General features: G+C 50.1%; 1 protein-coding gene across 2 annotated transcripts in view; it reads right to left on the reverse strand.

The window, feature by feature from the left end:
- Window positions 1-19,943, reverse strand: part of Adamts14 (ADAM metallopeptidase with thrombospondin type 1 motif 14) — a 76,155-nt gene that overhangs the window by 45,753 nt on the left and 10,459 nt on the right. For both annotated transcript variants that reach the window (XM_032888667.1, XM_032888668.1), the window contains exons 3-4: window positions 5,110-5,266; window positions 1,033-1,223 (exon numbers count right to left, since the gene is read on the reverse strand). In XM_032888667.1, coding sequence (XP_032744558.1) covers window positions 1,033-1,223; window positions 5,110-5,266 — 348 coding nt within the window. The remainder of the gene's footprint in view (window positions 1-1,032; window positions 1,224-5,109; window positions 5,267-19,943) is intronic.

Consider the following 19,943-nt stretch of genomic DNA (forward strand, 5'->3'; position numbering starts at 1 on the left):
GTGGCTCACAATGACTCTAGCTCCAGTTCTAGGGTTTCTGATGCCCTGAAACAGACAAAACACCGATACACATAAAATAAAAAAAAAAAATCATCTTTTGTGGATTTTTCATGACAGGGTTTCTCTGTGTGGCCCTGCCTGTCCTGGAACTCACTCTGTAGAGCAGGCTGGCCTCAAACTGCCTGCCTCTGCCTCCCAAGTACTAGGATTAAAGGTGTGCACCACCACTCAGCAGTAAATACATGATTTTTAAAAATACTCAATAAAAAAAGAACCCGTTGGAGTGTCTGACAGATAGCTCAGCAGGTAAGGCTCTCAAGCCAAGCATGGGTATCTAAATTCAACCCCTGAAACCAGCTTCCCACAGACGGTCCTCTGATCCCCAACTAGCATTCTATAACACACACACACACACACACACACACACACACACACACACACACACACACACACACGATTGCATGTGTATATATATACACATACACATATATACATATACACATACATATACAGAACCTGTTTGACCAAATCAAAATTTCCAGCTTTGGCCATTTCTTCCACTAAGTTACTCAAAGCGACAGCCCTACCTCACAGCCAAGGATCTGGTAAAGTCCTTCTTCTTGCCAATCTGTCTCAGACACAGGGCATCAATGGGAGAGAAGACGTCCCCCTGACACATATGCCTGGGTCACCGGTTGTGGGATACCACCTCTCCAAAGGCCACCATTAGAGGCCAGGCTTCGACTGACACAATGGCACTTGGAGTCCACCCCATAAGAGACCAGCAAGTTCCAGCAGGTCCCCAAAACAGAAGTTACTGCACCCAGTGGCATGCTCCTAGCTGGACCTGCAGTTTATAGACTTGGGTGGAGCGGTCAGTACTCCAAGGAGGGAGGTGTGTCCCCAGTCACTCTCCCGTGGATAAGTTACAATCTGTCCTTCCCTCACATCCTCTCTCTGAGGAGCTCCAGGCCTGAGACACTGGCACTAGCAGAAGCGCACCACCCCGCCCAGGGCACGAGGGATACTCACGATGTTCATGAGCGTGAGCACGTAGTTCTGCGTGTGCTCCCTGCCGTGGAAGCGAACCACCGAGTCGTCCACTGCCAGCAGCACCTCGATGCTGTAGCTGCCAGGCTTGGCGTGTCGCCGCTTCCGCTCTGTGTCACCCAGCTGGTCCCCCACCAGATCCAGCACATTGGGAAGGTCACCAAGTCCGAAGGCTAGAAAAGGGATAGAAAAAGAGGGAGGCTGAATCCTGTGCTGATGGGTCTCTATATCTTCCTTTCTGTACACAGGCTCTCCAGTGGTCTAGCCTGGTCTTCAACTTATCATGTAGCTGAAGACAGCCTTGAATTTGTGATCTGCTGATCTCCACTTCCTGAGCTTTGGGATGGCAAACATGTACCACCACGCCATTCACGAGGTGCAGCTGAGCGAACCCGGGGCTTCCTGACCTCTGGGCAAGCGCATATCCCCAGTCTCTCACACTGTGCCTCAAACACTCATCTGAAAACCTACTAGAGTGGGCCCAGAGCTGGGGCTGCAGACACTTTACAAATGCACTTCGAGCAGCTAGCCAACGAGCAGACAGACAAACGGCAGCTTGGTGATAAAGGGGAGGGGGCTGCCCGTGAATCTACAGTTCAGTTCCAGAGACAGAAATGGACGGAGCCAGCATACAGTATGAGGGCTCCTTATCCAAAACCCTTCAGACAGGCAATTTTTTTCAAGTCTTGGAACTCACATACACCCTGACAGCTGAGCATCCCTGACCCAAAAATCCCAACTTAGAAATACTTCAAACTCCACAACAGTGAGCATTCCTGGAAGCCCAGTATCTAAGCCCAGGGGCAATCCCAGTAGCTTGGGAAATCATGTGTGTGTGTGTGTGTGTGTGTGTGTGTGTGTGTGTGTGTGTGTGTGTGTGTGTGTGTGGAGCAAGGACTTACACCCATAAGAAGGGTGTAAGTCACTCTAGCCCATGAGTAGCACTCACCACCTTGGAGTCCTTTGTTCATGTCTACTATAGGGAGGCTCAGAAAGGTTACCTAACTTTCCCTAGGTCACACAGCAAATTAGTACGTGGCAAGAGCCCAACCTCTAAACTGGAGTCTCCCCTATTACCACAGCCAGGGCGAGACCATGCAAATTTCCCCCTCAGTGAGAAAGGGGGAATCTGTGTTAATGGGGGTATCACAGGTGCCTCGGTCCTAATCTCTTCTATGTGAGCCTCCAGGCAGTGAACCAGAGCTGAGCAGTATCGGGGAGCCCACCCAGGGAGCCCCCCAGGAGAATGGAAAACAGCTCCTCCAAACCACCAGCAATCTCCAATCCCTGACACCTAGGGTGACCCACAGATTCCATTTCCAAACCGCACCCAAGTCCAGCTGCACTCTTAGAGCACTGCATGCACATGTCCAGACTAGTGCCGTCATCAGCCCAAAGATGTGCACACAGAATAGTAGTGTGGCATCAACAGCTGTGTCCTGGAGACGAGAGACGTACTAAGACCTCCGAGATGAGAAAACCTGACCGCTAGAGGATGACGTCATGCAGGCCTTGAACTGTATGCCTGTGTTCACACGAATCCACCCTCATCTCGGGGAGAAGTCAAGATTTGAAAGAGTGAAAAGGGTCTTGGCTGCACAGACAGCAAAGACAGCATAAAGCCACTTGGTTATGTAAAATGGTAACTTTGGGGACGGGGGAGATGGCTCGGTGGGTGAAGGGCTTCGACGCAAGCATGTGGCCCAAAGTTGGATCTCTAGCCCTAGACAAATGCAGAGGTGGGGTTGCCTCCCTGGAATCCTAATGTGTGGGAGGCAGAGACTGACTCTTCAGAGCAAGGTAGCTAGCTTGATACACAAGTCCTTGAGCTCCAGAGTCAAGTGAAACAGCCTGCCTCAGTATATAAGGTAAAGAACACTCAAAGAAGACACGTGTATGCACTCCCACAAGTACACGTCCACGTACACATAAGCAGCAGCATGCCCATGAACACACATGTACATGTGTTCATGGCTGAGGCCCAGAGCTCTGAGTCTGTCTACACAGGTTTACATCCAGTTGCTTCCTCAGGAAGGATGGGGGTGTGGGGGGGGAGGCTGCCCAGGGCAGGCCAGGGATAAGGAAAAGGGGTATTTTAGTGTGCAAGAATGTGTGAGTGTATAGGTGTGAGTATTGGGGTACAAGGGTGCACAAGTACATGTCTGGGTATGAATATAGCATCAGTGTGTAGGTGTGCAGGTGTGTGTGTGTTGCACATATACCCTCTTCAAGAAGTCACAGCCAAGGCCACATCCAGAGGCCCCAGAGGAACTGTCTCTTTTACCCTAAGTTCAAGGATGAACACTGTACCCCTTTACTGGAGACAGTTTGAGTGACAGGCCCATCTGGTGGAGCCCCTCAGGCCTCCCACCTGTTAATTTCAGTTAGACCCCCTACAAACACACATACACACACACACACACACACACACACACACACACACACACACACACACACACACGGGTCCATAGGGGTGACCAAAGGGTGATGAGACTTTGGGGGTCTGTCCCGCAGGAACCCCAGCCTATGTAGTGCATGGATCACTGGGGCATAATATTGACTCTGAGGGGCCAGGAGAGGGGCCCGGCAGAGAATGGAGGCGGGGCTCAGCCTTGTGGGGGGCAGTGTCCTTTGCCAGGCTCAGAGGTAGTTATATGCCAGGCAGAAAGCAGGCCTGTGAGAAACCCTCAGCTTGCCTGTCACAAGGGGACTGGCACACCTGGGAGCGTTCCTACCAATGTGCTTCAGAATCGAAGGTACCCAAGGAAGTCCTCTGCCACCCTTTGTCACATAGAGGAAAGAGCTTGAGTGGCCAGGCCGTAACCATTGGCTGGTACACAGGAATTTCACCCAAGTAGCTTGAGGTACAGAAGACACTGTTCCCTGAGTGATATCTCAACTCTGCTAATTTGGCCTTGGGGCCACCATCTATGTAGCTGCTGAGGAGGTCAGGATTGGGCTAACAGAGAGGGGCTAGGCTTCCCTAAGCCTCTCTTCAAAGATAGATTTATGGCCATTTGATTCAGAACGAACCTTAAAAAAGAAAAAAAATATAAGACCTAATGTTCTCCTTGGAGAGGAGGTATTGCACCCACCCCAGCCTAATTCCAGCTCCTCATTCCCACCTGCAGGCTACCCGTCCCTCCTCCCCTCCCCCAGTTCTTAGACACAGAGAGAGCAGCCGGATCTTCAGAGAAGTCACTGCACATACAACAACTGTTCTCTGGTATTCCTTCACGCGAGACCCCACCCCACAGGACCCCAGCATGAGGGTGTGGCCTCTCAAGACCACATTCCATCCATCCCTCACCATCGCTGAAACTCCACGGCAAATACAAGACTCACTGGGAAGTTGGTCATGGGGCGGGGACCGGCACCTGTCACATACGCTATCTTTCTCCCAACAGTGGTGCTGAAGTGTGTTCGCCAGGGAGCGGGGTTGTGCCCGGTTTTAAGGGGTTCCCACATTAGCATGCTATGACTACAGTGAGAACAGCATTTGTCAAGGGCCTGCTGTTGCCTCTATTCGTGAAGGCTTCATAGATATCCACTGATACCTACAACAGCCTCGGTTAGTAGTTAGCACCCACTGTTGCTTCGTTAGGAAGATGAGGTTCAGGGGTGTTAAAGCACTTGCCTGGGGTCACTGAGCAAAGTCCTGGAATACAAGGCTGTCCCTGTTGCTCTGCCACCAAGTATTAATTAGTAATGTCCTAAAGAACCTTCCCATTGCTCACACAAAATGGATGTGGCTTTTTAGGGGGAAAAATGGTCACTCAACCTTCTGCTTCTGCTTAGCCACAGCCTTCAAAAGCAACATGGAGCATCCCCAGAGATGCTGGAAGGATCCATGTTCAAGACCCAAGTGACCTTCTCTAGCCCCTGGTTCTGGCCAGTTGTAGCAGCCCCTTCAATCCACTGGGGTTTCCTCTCCTGTCATGGTCACTCCGTATGGGCCGGGCCCATTTTACAAATGAGAAGACTGAGGACAGGTACTGCGAGCTTACATCGGAAGTTATCCCAGAGACGGGGACAAAGGTCACTCCTGCCATAGCCTACCTTCATTGTGGAGGTCCCCATGAGGCTCTGTCCACTCCCTCTGGACGGCTTCCCGGCGGTATACCACGTGGGTCCTCCCGCCAGCCTCTTTTTCCTGCTGCCCTCGCTCCAGAGGCTCAATGAAGTAGTCTGAGTTGTCTGTGCGGATGAGGCCAGCCTGGGGGGTCAGGGGGAGCAGGAGCAAGGGGGAGAGAGAAGAGGTGAGAAGACAAACAGGTGGGTGGGCTCTTCCTCCAGGATCTTAGGAAACCTTGGGAGTCCTGGAAGTCCTATGACAGAAAAGCACAGGGGCTAGGAACTCTGAGCATGAGAGCAGGGAGGGGAGAGCCGCCATTTTAAACACAGCAGATCTGCACTGCCTGTGCTAGTCATCTGAGGCTCCATTTGAACAAAGACTTAGTTCTACACTTTGCAAGGTGAGTGGGGAGCACACAGCCAGGTGCAGCACTCTGATGGTATCCTACTCCCACTATGGCCAAGAGGGAAAGGCCCAGAACAAAAGGGGAATCAGCCCTTGCAGAGGTGTGGACCCTGCTCCAGTACAAAGGGCTATTGTTTCAGACCTGAAGCTTGTGGCACAGCAGGGGGCTAATGGGCCCCTCAGAACGGAGCCAGGAGAGTGCACCAAGGGTGCGGGCTCCCTTTTCACTCTCCCATACAGCCCACCTCAAAATATTCCTTAAAAAAATAAAACCAAGAGCTGGCCTTGGAAATCAAAACACAAAAATGTAACCCTTGGCCAAACCCAGCAAATGTTATTAGCCACCAACTGAGACTATAATCAAAGAGGCTAATAAAACATAAGGAGGTGTATTATTTAATATACATATGCTTGCATATGAATATAGACACACACACATGCACAGACACACAAATATACATGCACATGTACACATATGCATGCGCACGTGCGGACACACACACACACACACACACACACACACACACACACAAACAAAGCACACCATCTTTATAAAGTAAGCTAGCACTTACTATGGTGTCCCCAAAATAGCAGATAACATATTTGTTGAATTCACTCACTGATTCTAAGAGGTATCTACTGAAAGCCTTCAGCATCCCAGACACTGGAAGCCCAGATGTGGACAAAAAACCCTGTGCATTTTCATAAGCTGACGGGTCTCCTCCATTTCAACAGAATTCCCCTCCTTAAAGCAGCCACCGGACACCATTTGGTTTCACCCACCTCCCCAGCTCGGCCTGTTTGGAAGTTGTAGCTCAGGAAGTCCTTCAAGGCCCCAGTGTGCCTCCCCCTGCAGCATCAGGCCTTCATGTCTGTCAGTGAAGCAAAAACTGAGATGGTCAGGACCAGGATGGCCACCTTCACACCTCAATACAGACCAAGAAATGCCCTGGAGGAAATAGTGCCACTGTGGTGGTGTGCTGCCTCCTTGGGCTCCAATTTGTCCGGTAATATGATGGTCTGAGAAAACCCTGGTGTATTTGTTAAAATGTGAGGGACTGGGCTCTCGGGCTGGGAAGACAGCATAAGGCCCTTGCAATGCACGTTAGCCCGACAAGCTGCATTCAGATCACCAGAGCCCACATAAAAGCCAGACAAGTAGCACAGGCTACCCCGATAGTCTCAGCATGCCTGGTGGTGTGGGGGGGTGGGGCTGGGTGGATGGGGGTTGCTGAGGCAGGAAAACCTCAGCCAGTCTGGCATAAGCTTCATGAACAAGAGATCCTGTTTCAATCAAGAAGAGGACTAGAACCCAAGCTTGTTCTCTGACGGCATGCACACTGTGGCACGTGAATGCTTGTATGCACACACATAGCACGCATGCACACATACCCCACACACTCCCTCCACACACATACCCCCCTACACACACAGACCAGCATGAACATACACATACAACACACATACCACATACACCGCACACACACCACACACACACACACAAATTAGCATGCACACGCATACAGTACACATACCACATACACCACACACACGTGTACATAAAGACCAGCACACACATACAACACACACAAGCACACAAACACACACCACATATACATACGTAACACACACACACACACACACACACACACACACACACACACACCACATACAATGCCAGCATCAGCATTCCTTCAAAAGACTCAGCCCCTGACACTTGCTTTGGCAAACAGGTAAATAAGGTTCAGCCTCTGGCTCTGGGGAGGAGCCAAGGATGAGGAGTGTCCTACCCTGCCCAGCACTAGGGCAGGTGTGGCCCTGAGGGATGGGTGTACATCAGACACCTAGTTACAGGAGTTAAAAATACAACCTGATACCCCTGCCCAACGAGGAGTGTGTTGGCCCCATGGAAACCTTAGCAAGAACGGGAGCAGGAGCAAGAGACTCAAAAGCTTCCCAGCATCAACTTCATTCTGTCCCTTGCTGACAGCATGTCTCCCCACTGCCACCAGACAACAGACCTCCTTCACAGGCCTGTATGCAGCCTGGGGTAGAGCTGTGGTGACCCCAGCTGTTACACACGCATCCTGAGACTGGCATCCTGGGCTAGATCCCACTGCTCTATACATGCACCATATACATACACGAACCATGGAAGGAGGGGGTGTGCATGAAAGGAAGGGAGAAAGCATTAGGTTAGTCAAAGAGGGGTTTCCCAAGAGGGGAAGGGTATGCCAGGTGGAAGGAACCCTTGGCCAGAACACGGGCCGTGCCAGAGACCAGAGAGGCTTGAAGATCACAGGCAGAAACCGAGAAAGGATAAGAAGTAATGGCCAAACTCAAGGGCCTCTACCACTGTAGAGCTGTAGAACCCTAGGGCACAGGAAATGGGCAAGTTTCAAGAGACAGCTGGTGGCCTCAAGCACAGGACATGTCCCAACACTATGGCCGCTGGAGAGTCTTGACAGGGCTGGTTAGAAGGCTCAGCCCAGTCCACCTTCGCTTTCCATGTTCCTTCCTATGCCCCATCTGCAAGTGAGGGGCTGTTCCCGGGACAAGCAAAAACAACATCCCTTCATAGGTCTATCCAGGCCAAGGTCCACCCAACTAGGCTTGCCCAGGGTAGCGGCCTGTGCCATATCAGCCCCCATGCTTCCTGCAGTAGCCTGGCAGAGCAGAACCCCTTAAACCAGTAGGCAGAAGACCCCACGTACATTTTTCATGCTCTCTAGCCCTCCTTGCCCAGATCCTCTCTGTTCTGGGACTTGTTTCACCAACTGTACAAAGCAGATATTTCAAACGCAGACACCTTGGGGTTGGGGATTTAGCTCAGTGGTAGAGCGCTTGCCTAGCAAGCACAAGGCCCTGGGTTCGGTCCCCAGCTCCCCCCCCCCCAAAAAAAAAGATATCAAACGCAGACACCTCACGCCTCACGGATTGGTGATTTCACATGGTTCAAAGCAGGGATGTAGGCTCCAGAAGGATCTGGATTACTGCCCAGCCCACAGACACTGACCACATTTCTAAGTTCCAGATTGAGATCTCCTAACCTAAGGACAAAACCAGCTAGGAGACCTCTCACCTATGCTTGGACGTCTCCAGTGACAGGGTGCAAGACAGACTCTTTAGTGTTGGGGGGGGTGCTGCATGTATTCAAATGTTAAATGCTGGTCCCCAGGTTGTCCCACCTGATGAGGAGATCCTCATGTACATCAAGTGATGTAAACCCTGCACCCCAATTTAAAGTTATGTGGTTTATAAGAGGCTAGAGCCTGTGGCTGTGCAGTAGGGAGAGAAAGGCAGGACTTGAGGATCCAGTGAGGAGTCTAAGGAAGACCAGAGGAAAAGAAGAGGATCAAAAGGAAAGGAGACGGGGAGAGGAGGAGGCCGCCATGAGAGGAGATGGACCATGAGCATGTGGACAGGAGAAACAGCAAGCAGCAAGGGACATATGGCTGGGATGTACGTTAGAATAGATCGAAACCTGCCCAATCTAGACTTACAGCGAGGAAATGAAATACTAAGATTGTATGTCTCTTATACGGGATAGATAGAATAAATAACTTTTTTACACTATAGGAGGAGTACTCCTAACATGTCAACTCGACCCAGCCTAGAGTCATCGAGAAGAGAATCTCAGTTCTGTATTGCCTTTATCTGATTGTCCTAAGAGGGTGTCTGTGAGGGATTGTCTTGATTGTTAATTGTCATAGGAGGGCCCAGCCCACTGCGGGCTGCACCATTCCACAGGTTGGCGGTCCTGAGCTGCATAAGAGAGCTTAGGCAAGCATTAGCTCGGGCGAACCAGCAAAGAGTGGTCCACCATGGTTTCTACCTTCGAGTTCTTGCACTGGCTCCCCTCAGTGATGGACCGAGACCTGAAAGTGTAAGCCAAATAGACTCCCCTTTCCCAAGTTGCTTGTGATCAGTTATCACAGTAACAGAAAGGAAATAAGAATATGTCTCTGCTCTGGCCCTTTATAAACTGCCTTATTATTTGTTACTATTAAAAAGTAGTTCCTACAGCTTACTCTGTCTTGACCCATTTTATCTTCATAACCCTTTGAGAAAGGCACTAATACCAGAGCAATTTCATAAGTGAGTTTTAGAAATTTAGAAAATCAAACAACTTGCTCAACTCACCCAGTGAGGGTCACCATTGAACAGGAGCCCGGGTCTGTGTGGTCTGTAACTGAGACGCCATACGACCTTGGTTCATCTGGGCTGGCGCCTACCCTCTGGGTCCTTTCCTAGTCCCACCTGAAATTCTCCTGGCTTCTGTTGGAGTCTAACTTTGCAGAGCAAGAATGCTCAATCTTGGTGTCCCCATGGACACCAGCCCACTGCCCACCATGAATGTGACAGCAGTGGAGACCCAAAGCACACGGCTCACAAAGGGAACAGTCACACTGTCCAGGTGACTTCCCATCTCTCAACTGGAAAGGGCCCTCAGCTCACACTGACCTTCCTATCACACAGGCATCTCTCCAGCACCAAGGACTCCTCAAGCCCCGAGGAGTCTGCTCAGCCCCCTAACCTTGCCCTAGGGCACACTTAAGGAGTCCAACCCCAAGGACAGTTTACTGCGTAGGACAAAAGAGCTGGGCCCAGTAACTGGGGGGGAGGGGGCATACGTTGCCTACGCTGTGATTGTGGATTTCACTGGTCCCCAGAGAACAAGAGCAGAGCCTATCCAAAGACTGTTCTCATCCCATCCGAGGCATGGTGCGTGGGCCTGTGCCAGAGCCAGATCTGGGCTCTCTCTGGGCCTCAGAGAGAAGATGAGACAGTAAACCTGGCCCTGACCCCTAGCTCCAGCCATTCTTACCTTCATGGAGACCACTAGGGTATGACCCGCCTGGACAGCACAAGCCCTGACCCTTCCCTGCCTAGCTCTGCTCTCCTCCTCTAGACAAAAAGAGATTTGGCATAAATTTCCTTGAATCCCTGCCCTGGCCAGGAAGCCAGGCACCACGCGAGGCAGACAGACTGGCAAGCAGAGCCTCCTGGCTCCCTGCCTCCTCGCTAAATCACTCCGTCTCTCAATTTATGAGATGTTTATATTTCTCAAAAGTGGTAGCTAATTTTAAAGTACTAAAATCAAATCAAATTTCTGGGTAAGACATCAAGGGAAAGGGGGAAAATTATTTGTAGAAGGCTGGGAAAAAAAAATCAACGTTGGCCCGATGTATTTGTACTCGCCACTCATTTCTTCACAAACAGTACATAGGTGGGAAATATAAGCTAAAAAGGGTCCTCATACAACAAAAACAAAACAAAGACCGAAGCCTTGGTTACATCTGACAGAGCGAGATACCACGTGGGCCCTCAGCCAGGAGAAGGCCTGGCCATCCTAGCCTTCCACTAAATTCCCTTTAATGTGGTCGTTTCCGTGTGTCCTTCCTGGGAGGCTATGGCTAGTGGGAGCAGGGATTCCATTTGGATTTTTCTTCCACTGCGCCTTGTGGTGACATCACTTTCATGGCAAAGGCAACAACTCCTCTCTATCTATACCCAGCAGCCTCCGGGGGCCATACGCAGGTTTTCCCCAATAGTCCGGGTGGAGAGGAACTCAGAGTTTCAGTGTGGCATCCCAGGGCATCTGAAGAAGCGGTCACATGGCAACTGGGGCGGGGAGTGGGGCTTAGTTATCACCCTGTGGCCCGCTGTGAGCGATGAGCAGGCTCGGTTCGTTACTGGTGGCCGTAAACCATCAGGACAAGGTCCCAGAGATTTAAGTTGATAAGTGAAGCCAAAGTATTCTGAAATTTGTACATGTGTGCTCTTGTATGTAAAATATGTGTGCTCTGTAGGTTACCTGTATGTTCGTGGAGACAGAGGCAAGGGGACACAGAGACAGCAATCAAAATCTCCAGGAAAGCCTGGGAAATGTGTCCTCAAGTGGAATGGAAATACGAGCTTGGAAATGGGCCAGGCTCTGTCTGTGCCCGGTCAGGTACAGAGACGGTGAAGGACACAGCCAGACAGGTTCAAGAAGCCTGGTTCTGAGACGTAACTGCAGGGCACCTGGGAAGGAGGGTCTCTTAGGTGCCATGGCTTCCCAGAAGGAAGGCCTTGCAATAGACAACAGTAACTGTGCACAGCAATGAGGCGGGATGAGGATCAGTTACCCCTTCCACCAGCTTCCTCAAGGGGTAGCTGGATTGTTCTTACCCCAGCACCCTGATGTGCTACACCATCCCCAACACCGGTCCGTACCTCTATCTCTCCCTATACTACAAGGCTACCACAACCCCCTAAGTCTTCTGCAACCTAGGATACTGACCGCTGCTGCTCCCGCTCCCGGCCTCTGTCCCTCCTCACCACCTTGGACCTCTTGGTTTACATGCATGGTAATTCCCCTACAAATATCTATAATTCTCATCCCTCTTTTTCCCCACTCTGCTCTCCCTAGGACCCTCCCCTTCCCAGTCTGTCCATCCACCCACTCCACGGATAGACAGGACACTTCAGGTGCTTATCGCCTTCACTCAAAGCCAACAGACACTCCTCTCTCGTGTGCGTGCCACGGGGGTCTCTGCACACGTCCCCAGCACGTCTGCACAGACCCTTTCATCGGAAGCCAGCACGTGATGCATGAATAGCACAGGTAGAGGGGACCTAGGACATTTCTTTCCAGGTGTCCCAAATGGCAGGACCTCCAACAGGGACCCAGATATAAACACCAAGGCTCCGTCCATGTTGGTGTCAACAATCTTCACACAACAGACCCTACCCCTGTTCCTTCCTTCTCTCTTCTTCCGGGACTGGATTCTGTCTTCCACCCTGTGCTTAAGATCGCTTCTTGTTTGCTCTTTGGGGACTCAGGTCCTGCAACCGTGGCTGTCTCTTTGGTATCATCACAAAGACCTCTGCTAGGCCACTGCCCTCAGCATTCAAGCCCATCCAAGTACCTCCACTCGCCATTGCTGGCTATTGCTCCAGTCTCAGGAAAGGAACAGGAGACCCCTGTTCCTTTCTACCTACTACAAATTGGCCTATAGAGCCACCATTTCCCGAAAGATTCGTTCACCTGTGACCACCCTGTGGCCAAAGCTGGCGCTCAGTTCCCTGCCCCATCCTGGTTTCCTTGAAATCACATGCTCTCTGAGGCTCATCCCCAGTCCTGGCTTAAAAGGCCTCACGCTGACAGATAATTCCTGATTAACAGCCACTCTGGTCCTTCTCGGTACTCCTTATACACATATGTATTCCTTTGATATTACCCAACAACCCCCTTTGACAGAGACCCAGATCTCCACCAGACAGACTAACTTCAGAGAACCCTAGGCTTGTGGCCAGACCTAATCTTCCTCTCTTGACTTTCTCATCCCTGAAAAAAAAAAAAATTCAAGGAAGGCCAGGACCGAGACCTGCAACTTCCGGTAACCTAACCCCACAGTCAGTCCAACTGTACGCGGCACCCAAGGGTCCTGCAGGGTCCAAGCCCTGAAAGGGCCGTGCTAGGTTATTTTCTTTGGGCCATGGCATGAGAGAAGTGGCAGGGTTCCTGTCAGGACTCTTCTAGGCACAGGAATGACAAAGAGCAGGAAAAAAAAAAAAGAAGAAGAAGAAGAAGACGACAAGCCTCTACTAGTCTTAACGAACTTATATCTTTTACGACCCGATAATTAAGACAAACAACTCAATTTAAAAATCGGCAAGGGATCTGAGTAGCCATTTCTCCAAGGAATATATTTAAATGGCCAATGAAAAGGTGCCCAGTGTCATTAGTCAGCAGGGGGACTCAAATCCAAACCACAAACGAAATACTGCTTCACACCCACTGCGTTGGCTAGAATCGAAGTAAGATAATAACAAGTGCTGGCAGGAACAGGGAGAAACTGGAGCCCTTTCGCATCGCTGGTGGGAATGTAGACTGTTCAGCCACTTGAAAGCAGCCTGGCAGCTCCTTAAGCAATTGAGTGGCGTTGATACAAGGTCCAGAAAGTCCACTCCTAGGTAGAGACCCAAGAGAAACAAAAACACATCCACCCAAAAACCTGTCCACAGACTGTTAGCCTCCATTGTTAACTTGACGGGATTTAGAGTCACCTAGGAGACACACTTCTGGGCTTGTCTGGGAAGGTGTTTCCTGATAGGTTTAACCAAGGAAGGGCGAGCCATCTTGAATGTGGAAAGCATCATTGTGTGACCCCAATCAAAAGGGGGGTAAAGGAGAAGCATGCTGAGTCCCAGCACTCTCCTCTCCTGCTGCCTGCACAAAGACACAGTATGGCCAGCTGCCTCACAGTGCCTCACAGGCCATGCCCTCCCGCCATGATGGGCTGTCCCTCTTCTTAAACCCTGGAGCCCCAAACCAATCCTCCCTTCCTTCCTTAAGTTGCTCTTGTCATAGCAACGAGAAAAGTCATCAACACAGACTGTTCAGTCACAGAAGTACTGTTCACATCGATTAAAAAGTGCAGAGAGCCCAAGATGCCTATCAACCAAACATGACACATCCATACAATGGATTATCTGGCCATAAAAATGAATGAAGGACAAGCGCACGCCACAGAGAAGATGAGCCTGTTGACACCGAGCGAGAGAAGCCAGATACAAAAGATGGCGAGTTCCGTGAGAACCCTGGGAACCGATACTCAGTGGTCATCGAAGGTTCCAGACCTCGCAGGAAAGAGAATAGGAGAGCATACACAGAAAGCAGTAGGAGGGATTGTTCTGGGGCAAGAGGTAAGGAACACCCACTCCCTGCGAACAGATGGAAACCTCATGCTGACTGTGGAGAGAGCTGCACATCTCTATGGTCATCCACTAACAGTCCACCGAGAGCCAGGTGAGGTTGGCATACAACCTTAATCCCAGCCCTCAGGAGTCAGAGATATGCAAATCTCTGAGTTCGAGGCTAGCCTGGTCTACAGAGTGAGTTCCAGAACAGTCAGGGCTACACACAGAAAGCCTGTCTTGAAAAAGCATCCCCCCTTCAAAAACAAAGACAGAGAGAGAGAGAGAGAGAGAGAGAGAGAGAGAGAGAGAGAGAGAGAGAGGGGGAAGAGGGGGGAGGGAGGAAGGAAGGAAGGAAGGAAGGAAGGGGGAGATGGGTAGGGAGAAGGGGAAGAAGAAAGAAAAGAAAAATAAGATAAAATCCACTGAACTGTGTGCTTTGAACAAGTGAATTGCATGCTGCTTGTAAGACAACTGAGAATTCACTCAGGGAGACAGACACCGGGAGCCATTCTCCCAGCACACAAGCTGCCTCCTTCCTTGGAAGCATGAGTCAGCATGGCTCAGATGCAGTGAGGCCCCAGCTGAGGGAGATCCGCTGGATACAAGGGCAGTCAAGGTCTTGGGCAGAGCCCAGGAAAGTCTGCAGGCTGATTCAGACAGCGCTGCAGCCTGAGGGCAAGCAGGAGCCCTTACAGGATGGGGCTGAAAAAGCCAGACTCTCCCTCCATCTGATCCATAAGCTCTACTGTCCTCCATCCCAGCAGCTTGAGAACTCCCAGACAGGACAAAGGCAGGAATCCAGAGCCTCCGCCAGCGCCAGCGGGGACTGGTGGGGCAGGGTGGGGTGGGGTGGATGGTACCTGCAACGACCACTGAGTATCTGCTCTTAGGGACAGGACATCTGTAGGCTCTGGGAAGGGCTGAGGGCTGAACCTAGCCCATCTGCAGCAATACTGTGGCTGATACGGAGAAGTGCAGAGGCCCTAAGTTCAAATCTTGACTCTGCTGCTCATTCAGGTAATCTTGGGTAAGGTGACATGACAATCTCGTGCACCTGTCTGGTTAGGAGTAATAAGCATGCGACATCCAGACATCACTTCTGCCTTCCAGTGGTGGATGTGTGGCGTCTCTAGCTGTGGTTGTGATGGTCTTTAACCTCACTCAGATTATGTTTTAGAGCTGTGGTTCTCAACCTTCCTAATGCTGCAATCCTTTAATACAGCTCGTGTTGTGGTGACCCCAACCATAAAATTATTTTTGTTGCTACTTCATTACTGTAATTTTCCTGTTATGAATCATAAGCTAAATGTCTGATGTGCACATGGTCTTCGGCAACACGTGTAAAAGGGTCATTCAACCCCACCAAAAGGGTCACAACTCACAGGTCGACGGCCACTGTTTTAGAGCCTGGGGGCTCAGAAAGAGGATGCTGGACCCAGAGATGGAATCATCAGTCTTCAACCCCAGAAAGGTTTGTTCCTGATTCCTGGCTCTGACACAACCTGCTTTTACCTACTCAGGTCCTCTACCTACAAATGGGAAGACATTCCCAAGAGGGGAAAACCCCACCAGGTAGGAAAAGTCCCTACCAAGAACAGGAAACTGGGGCTGGAAAGATGTCTCAGTGGTTAAGAGCACTGGCTGCTCTTCCAGAGGTCCTGAGTTCAATTCCCAGCAACCACATGGTGGCTCACAACCATCTGTAATGGGATCTGATGCTCTCTTCTGGTGTGTCTGAAGACATTTATATATATATATATATATATATATATATATATATATGTGTGTGTGTGTGTGTGTGTGTGTGTGTGTGTGTGTGTGTGTGTGTGTATTTAACTGTTAAAAAAAGAACAGGAGACTGATATGATTTCTTTCTCTTTAAAACGTTACATTTTCTGACTTTGCTATGGTTTCATTATCTCAAAAGACAATCCTGTTCTGCCTGGAATTCTACAACTCCCCTCCCCTAAAACAATTTGTAAAAGGAAACTGTGTTCATCAGCCTTTCACGGCTGTGACAAAATGTTTGAGAAAAAAAATCAAGGTTAAAAAGAAGAAAGAGGGGTTAGGGATTTAGCTCAGTGGTAGAGCGCTTGCCTAGCAAGCGCAAGGCCCTGGGTTCGGTCCCCAGCTCCGAAAAAAAGAGAAAAGAAAAAAGAAGAAGAAAGATAGGGCTGGAGAGATGGCTCAGTGGTTAAGAACATGTATTGTTCTTGCAAAGGACCAGAGTTCAACTCCCAACATCCACTCAAGCAGCTCCCGGCTGTTTCTAACTCCAGCTCCAGGGATGTCTCTGATCTCAGACACAATGCACGTATACAGACACGCAAACATGTAGATGTAAATAAATAATACAAATATTCCTTTAAAAAGAAGAAAGGTATATTTGTCTCGTGGTGGTTTTGGCACTACTATCTTTGAATCCATGATGCCACAGGGCAGGGTGGCAGAGGATATGTAGTTAAACAAAGCTGCTCATCTCATGGTAGCCAGGGAGCAGAAAGCAGGGGGAAGAGTTGGGGTCCCCATCTGTCCATCAAGGGCTTGTCTTCAGAGACCTAACTTCCGTTAGTCCCCATCCCTTGGTAGCAGCTTGCCCTTGGTGGAACATTCCAGATTCTGACCATAGCACCAATACCATGAACCCTTCTTTCTCTGCCATGCATCTTACCTGGCAACCGATGGTAAGACTCCATGAGTAGTGACCCATCCATCTGAGACTCACTTGGTGGCACAGGCCTCTTCAAACTTCAATTTCCACATCCAAAGCCAAAGGGTTGGGAGGACAAAATGAAATAGGAACAGGAGAATGCCCCACAGGGTCTGACTCTTAGCAGGGTGTGGTCTTTCAACTTCTTTCCTTCCTGGGCCCGACTCCCATGACCTGACCCCAGCTTCTCTGTCAAATACATGGTTATGACAACTGTCCTTTCTCTCGGGTGCTTATTTCAATCACGTGAGGAATTTGCTGATCTATTATCACCCAGACCACACTCCGGATCCATGACATCACACCTCAGTTGAGGGGCTTGGACATGGCATGCCCTCAAAAGGTACCCCAGGTTTTACCAAAAACCACACACCTAAACTGAAACCTTCTGGTCTATGGAACGGTACTCGAAGGGATGATGAAGGACTCTTTCATAAAGTGGCCAATCAGCATGGAGTGGACAGAACAAATGCAGAAAATGGACAGGAAATAGAAATTCCAGTGGACTGTCTGCGCATGCCCTGAATGGTGTTCACAATCTGCGCATGTCCTGAATGGGGTTCATCATCTGCGCATGTCCTGAATGGGGTTCATCATCTGCGCATGCCCTGAATGGGGTTGATCCCAGATGGTCTGCTTCTGCATTCCCCTGCCATTGGAAGCATCCCACCGCTGCATGGAGTGACCAAGGACTCCTGAGATACTCTGTGCCTCATACCATCTCAAGATCTCACAATCTCCTCCCCCACCACCCCAAACACAACTTCTCTGTGGGTGACAACTGCCCAAACCTGCCCCAAGGACAAGGGAGGGTCTTGAGGTCCAGGAAAGGGCTGAGAGGGTGTGATCTACAGGCAGCCAATGGCAAGTCAGAGATGTCAGTGGCCATTCGAGGTGGGGAAATTCACAGCACAGATAAGTCCCTGTGTTTTTGATGGTGATGCTGATAATGAGAACAGCGACATTGGTGGTGATAATTAACTGTCCTCTAACCGCCCTCTATTGCCAACCAGACCTCAATTACTCAGACCATTACCAGCATCATACATACACTTAAAGGAGGGGTGATTGTTTTATTTCCACCCTACCCCAGCTCCAGAGATCCTGCTGTAGGTGGCAGGGCGGGGCTCACACCTACAGGTGTTCTGAGCTTCCCCTTCCTCTGCAAACCATGCCTTAGGGGCCATTCGGAGTCTCAGTGTTTCTCCTTGGGGCTGAAGCCACCCCGTGTCCATTTCCCTATGTCTGAAAGTCACGTGGCTCTGAGGTTCCCCTATACCACTCCATCACCACCACAGCCCACCATGATCGGGCTGGGAGTTCTGCCTGGCCCTTTGCTTGGCTCCCAGTCCTGGCAGCGACTGTAGCTTCGGGACGAGGAGACAGGAAGCAATCCTTGAGTGCCAGAAGACGGCATGGCTGCCAAGCCTTGAACTGAGAAGCAGCTCTCTGCACAGAGGCCCTGCAGTCTGCACCCTGTGGCTCAGATGCCAACCAGATCACTTGGGGCAGCGCCAGGGAAAGGGTACATGCAGCCCCCCTCAGCAGGGGAGAGTCGGCCAGGAGAGGGCCCAGAAGGTCCTGCCTTGGCTGAGAGCTACATCTCTCCATTAGATCACAATTGAATGTCTGTCTCAGACTCCAATACAAGGTCAGTCTGTGGCGGCCCGGGAGAAGGTTCCCGCACAAGGCAAGGAAGCACCGGGGAGTAGGCACACCAGAAACCCAAATCTAATGGCAACAGGCTCCAGCTCCAGTGGCCCTAACAACACACTGACCACCTGGGAAACACCGGTTTCCTCTACACAGGGTGCAAGAGCAGACAAAATACAAATAAATCCTACTTGGGAACTGTACCACTAGAATGTCCCCTATTGCCAGAATTCTGACACCTTACCCTCACCAATACACTTGTCAGTGAGCAGCAGCACAAATTTCCATCCTGCAACCTTAAGGCCTCTTCAACCGTGGCCTCGCACTCATTCATTCATTCACTCACTCACTCATTCATTCATTCATTCATTCACACATCCATCCATTGTTTAATCGTTCACCTGTTTAGTTATTCAGCAGAGACACTCAAAATAGAATTTTTAAAAAATGTGTCTTTATGACCTGGGGAGATGGCTCAGTAAGTAAGAGCACTTGCTGTGTAGTGTGCGGTTTCAGATCCATGTGAAGAGCTGAGAGTGGCTGCCAGTGGGGAGACAGTGACAGGAGGACCGTTGGCATGTGCTGGACAGTTAGTCCAGCAGAAAAACAAACTGTGGCTGGTGAGAATCTGTCTCAAGCAAGTGATAGGGGAAGCTGCCTGACATCTTCCTCCAATCTCCATTTATGCTTGAACGCATGTACACACATACACACACACACACACACGTATGTATGTGCACACACGGGCATGTACACAATGCATACATATACACACATGCACTATGTGTGCATACATATGCATGCACACACATGTGCCCACACACATACATGTATGCACATAGATACATGCATACACACATACATGCATGTGCACACGTGCACGCACACACATATATGCATGCACATACATATGTGCATGTATGTCCACACACATGCATGCATACAATACATGCATGCACGCATGTGCACATACACACATGCATGCACACACATATGTGCATGCTCACAGACACAATATATACACACATTCATCTTCACATCGAGCTACCACTTCACTGAGATGGAGACAGACTGGGGGTTGGGGGTTTAGCTCAGTGGTAGAGCGCTTGCCTAGCAAGCGCAAGGCCCTGGGTTCAGTCTCCAGCTCCTAAAAAAAGAAAAGAAAAGAGATGGAGAAAGACAACACATCCATAGAACTGGAGCATCCCAAAGGGCATCATAATAAGTGATAAAGACATTGGCGGCTAGAATTGTATTTGTGCCATTGCACACTGAACCTGGGAGCCTTATGGATGCTAGGAGCTTAGCACTCTGCCACTGGGATACATCCCTAGCCCTCTTTTGATTTACTTAAAATTTGGG

The sequence above is a fragment of the Rattus rattus genome, chromosome 18, assembly GCF_011064425.1.
Source record: "Rattus rattus isolate New Zealand chromosome 18, Rrattus_CSIRO_v1, whole genome shotgun sequence".
NCBI lineage: Eukaryota > Metazoa > Chordata > Mammalia > Rodentia > Muridae > Rattus > Rattus rattus.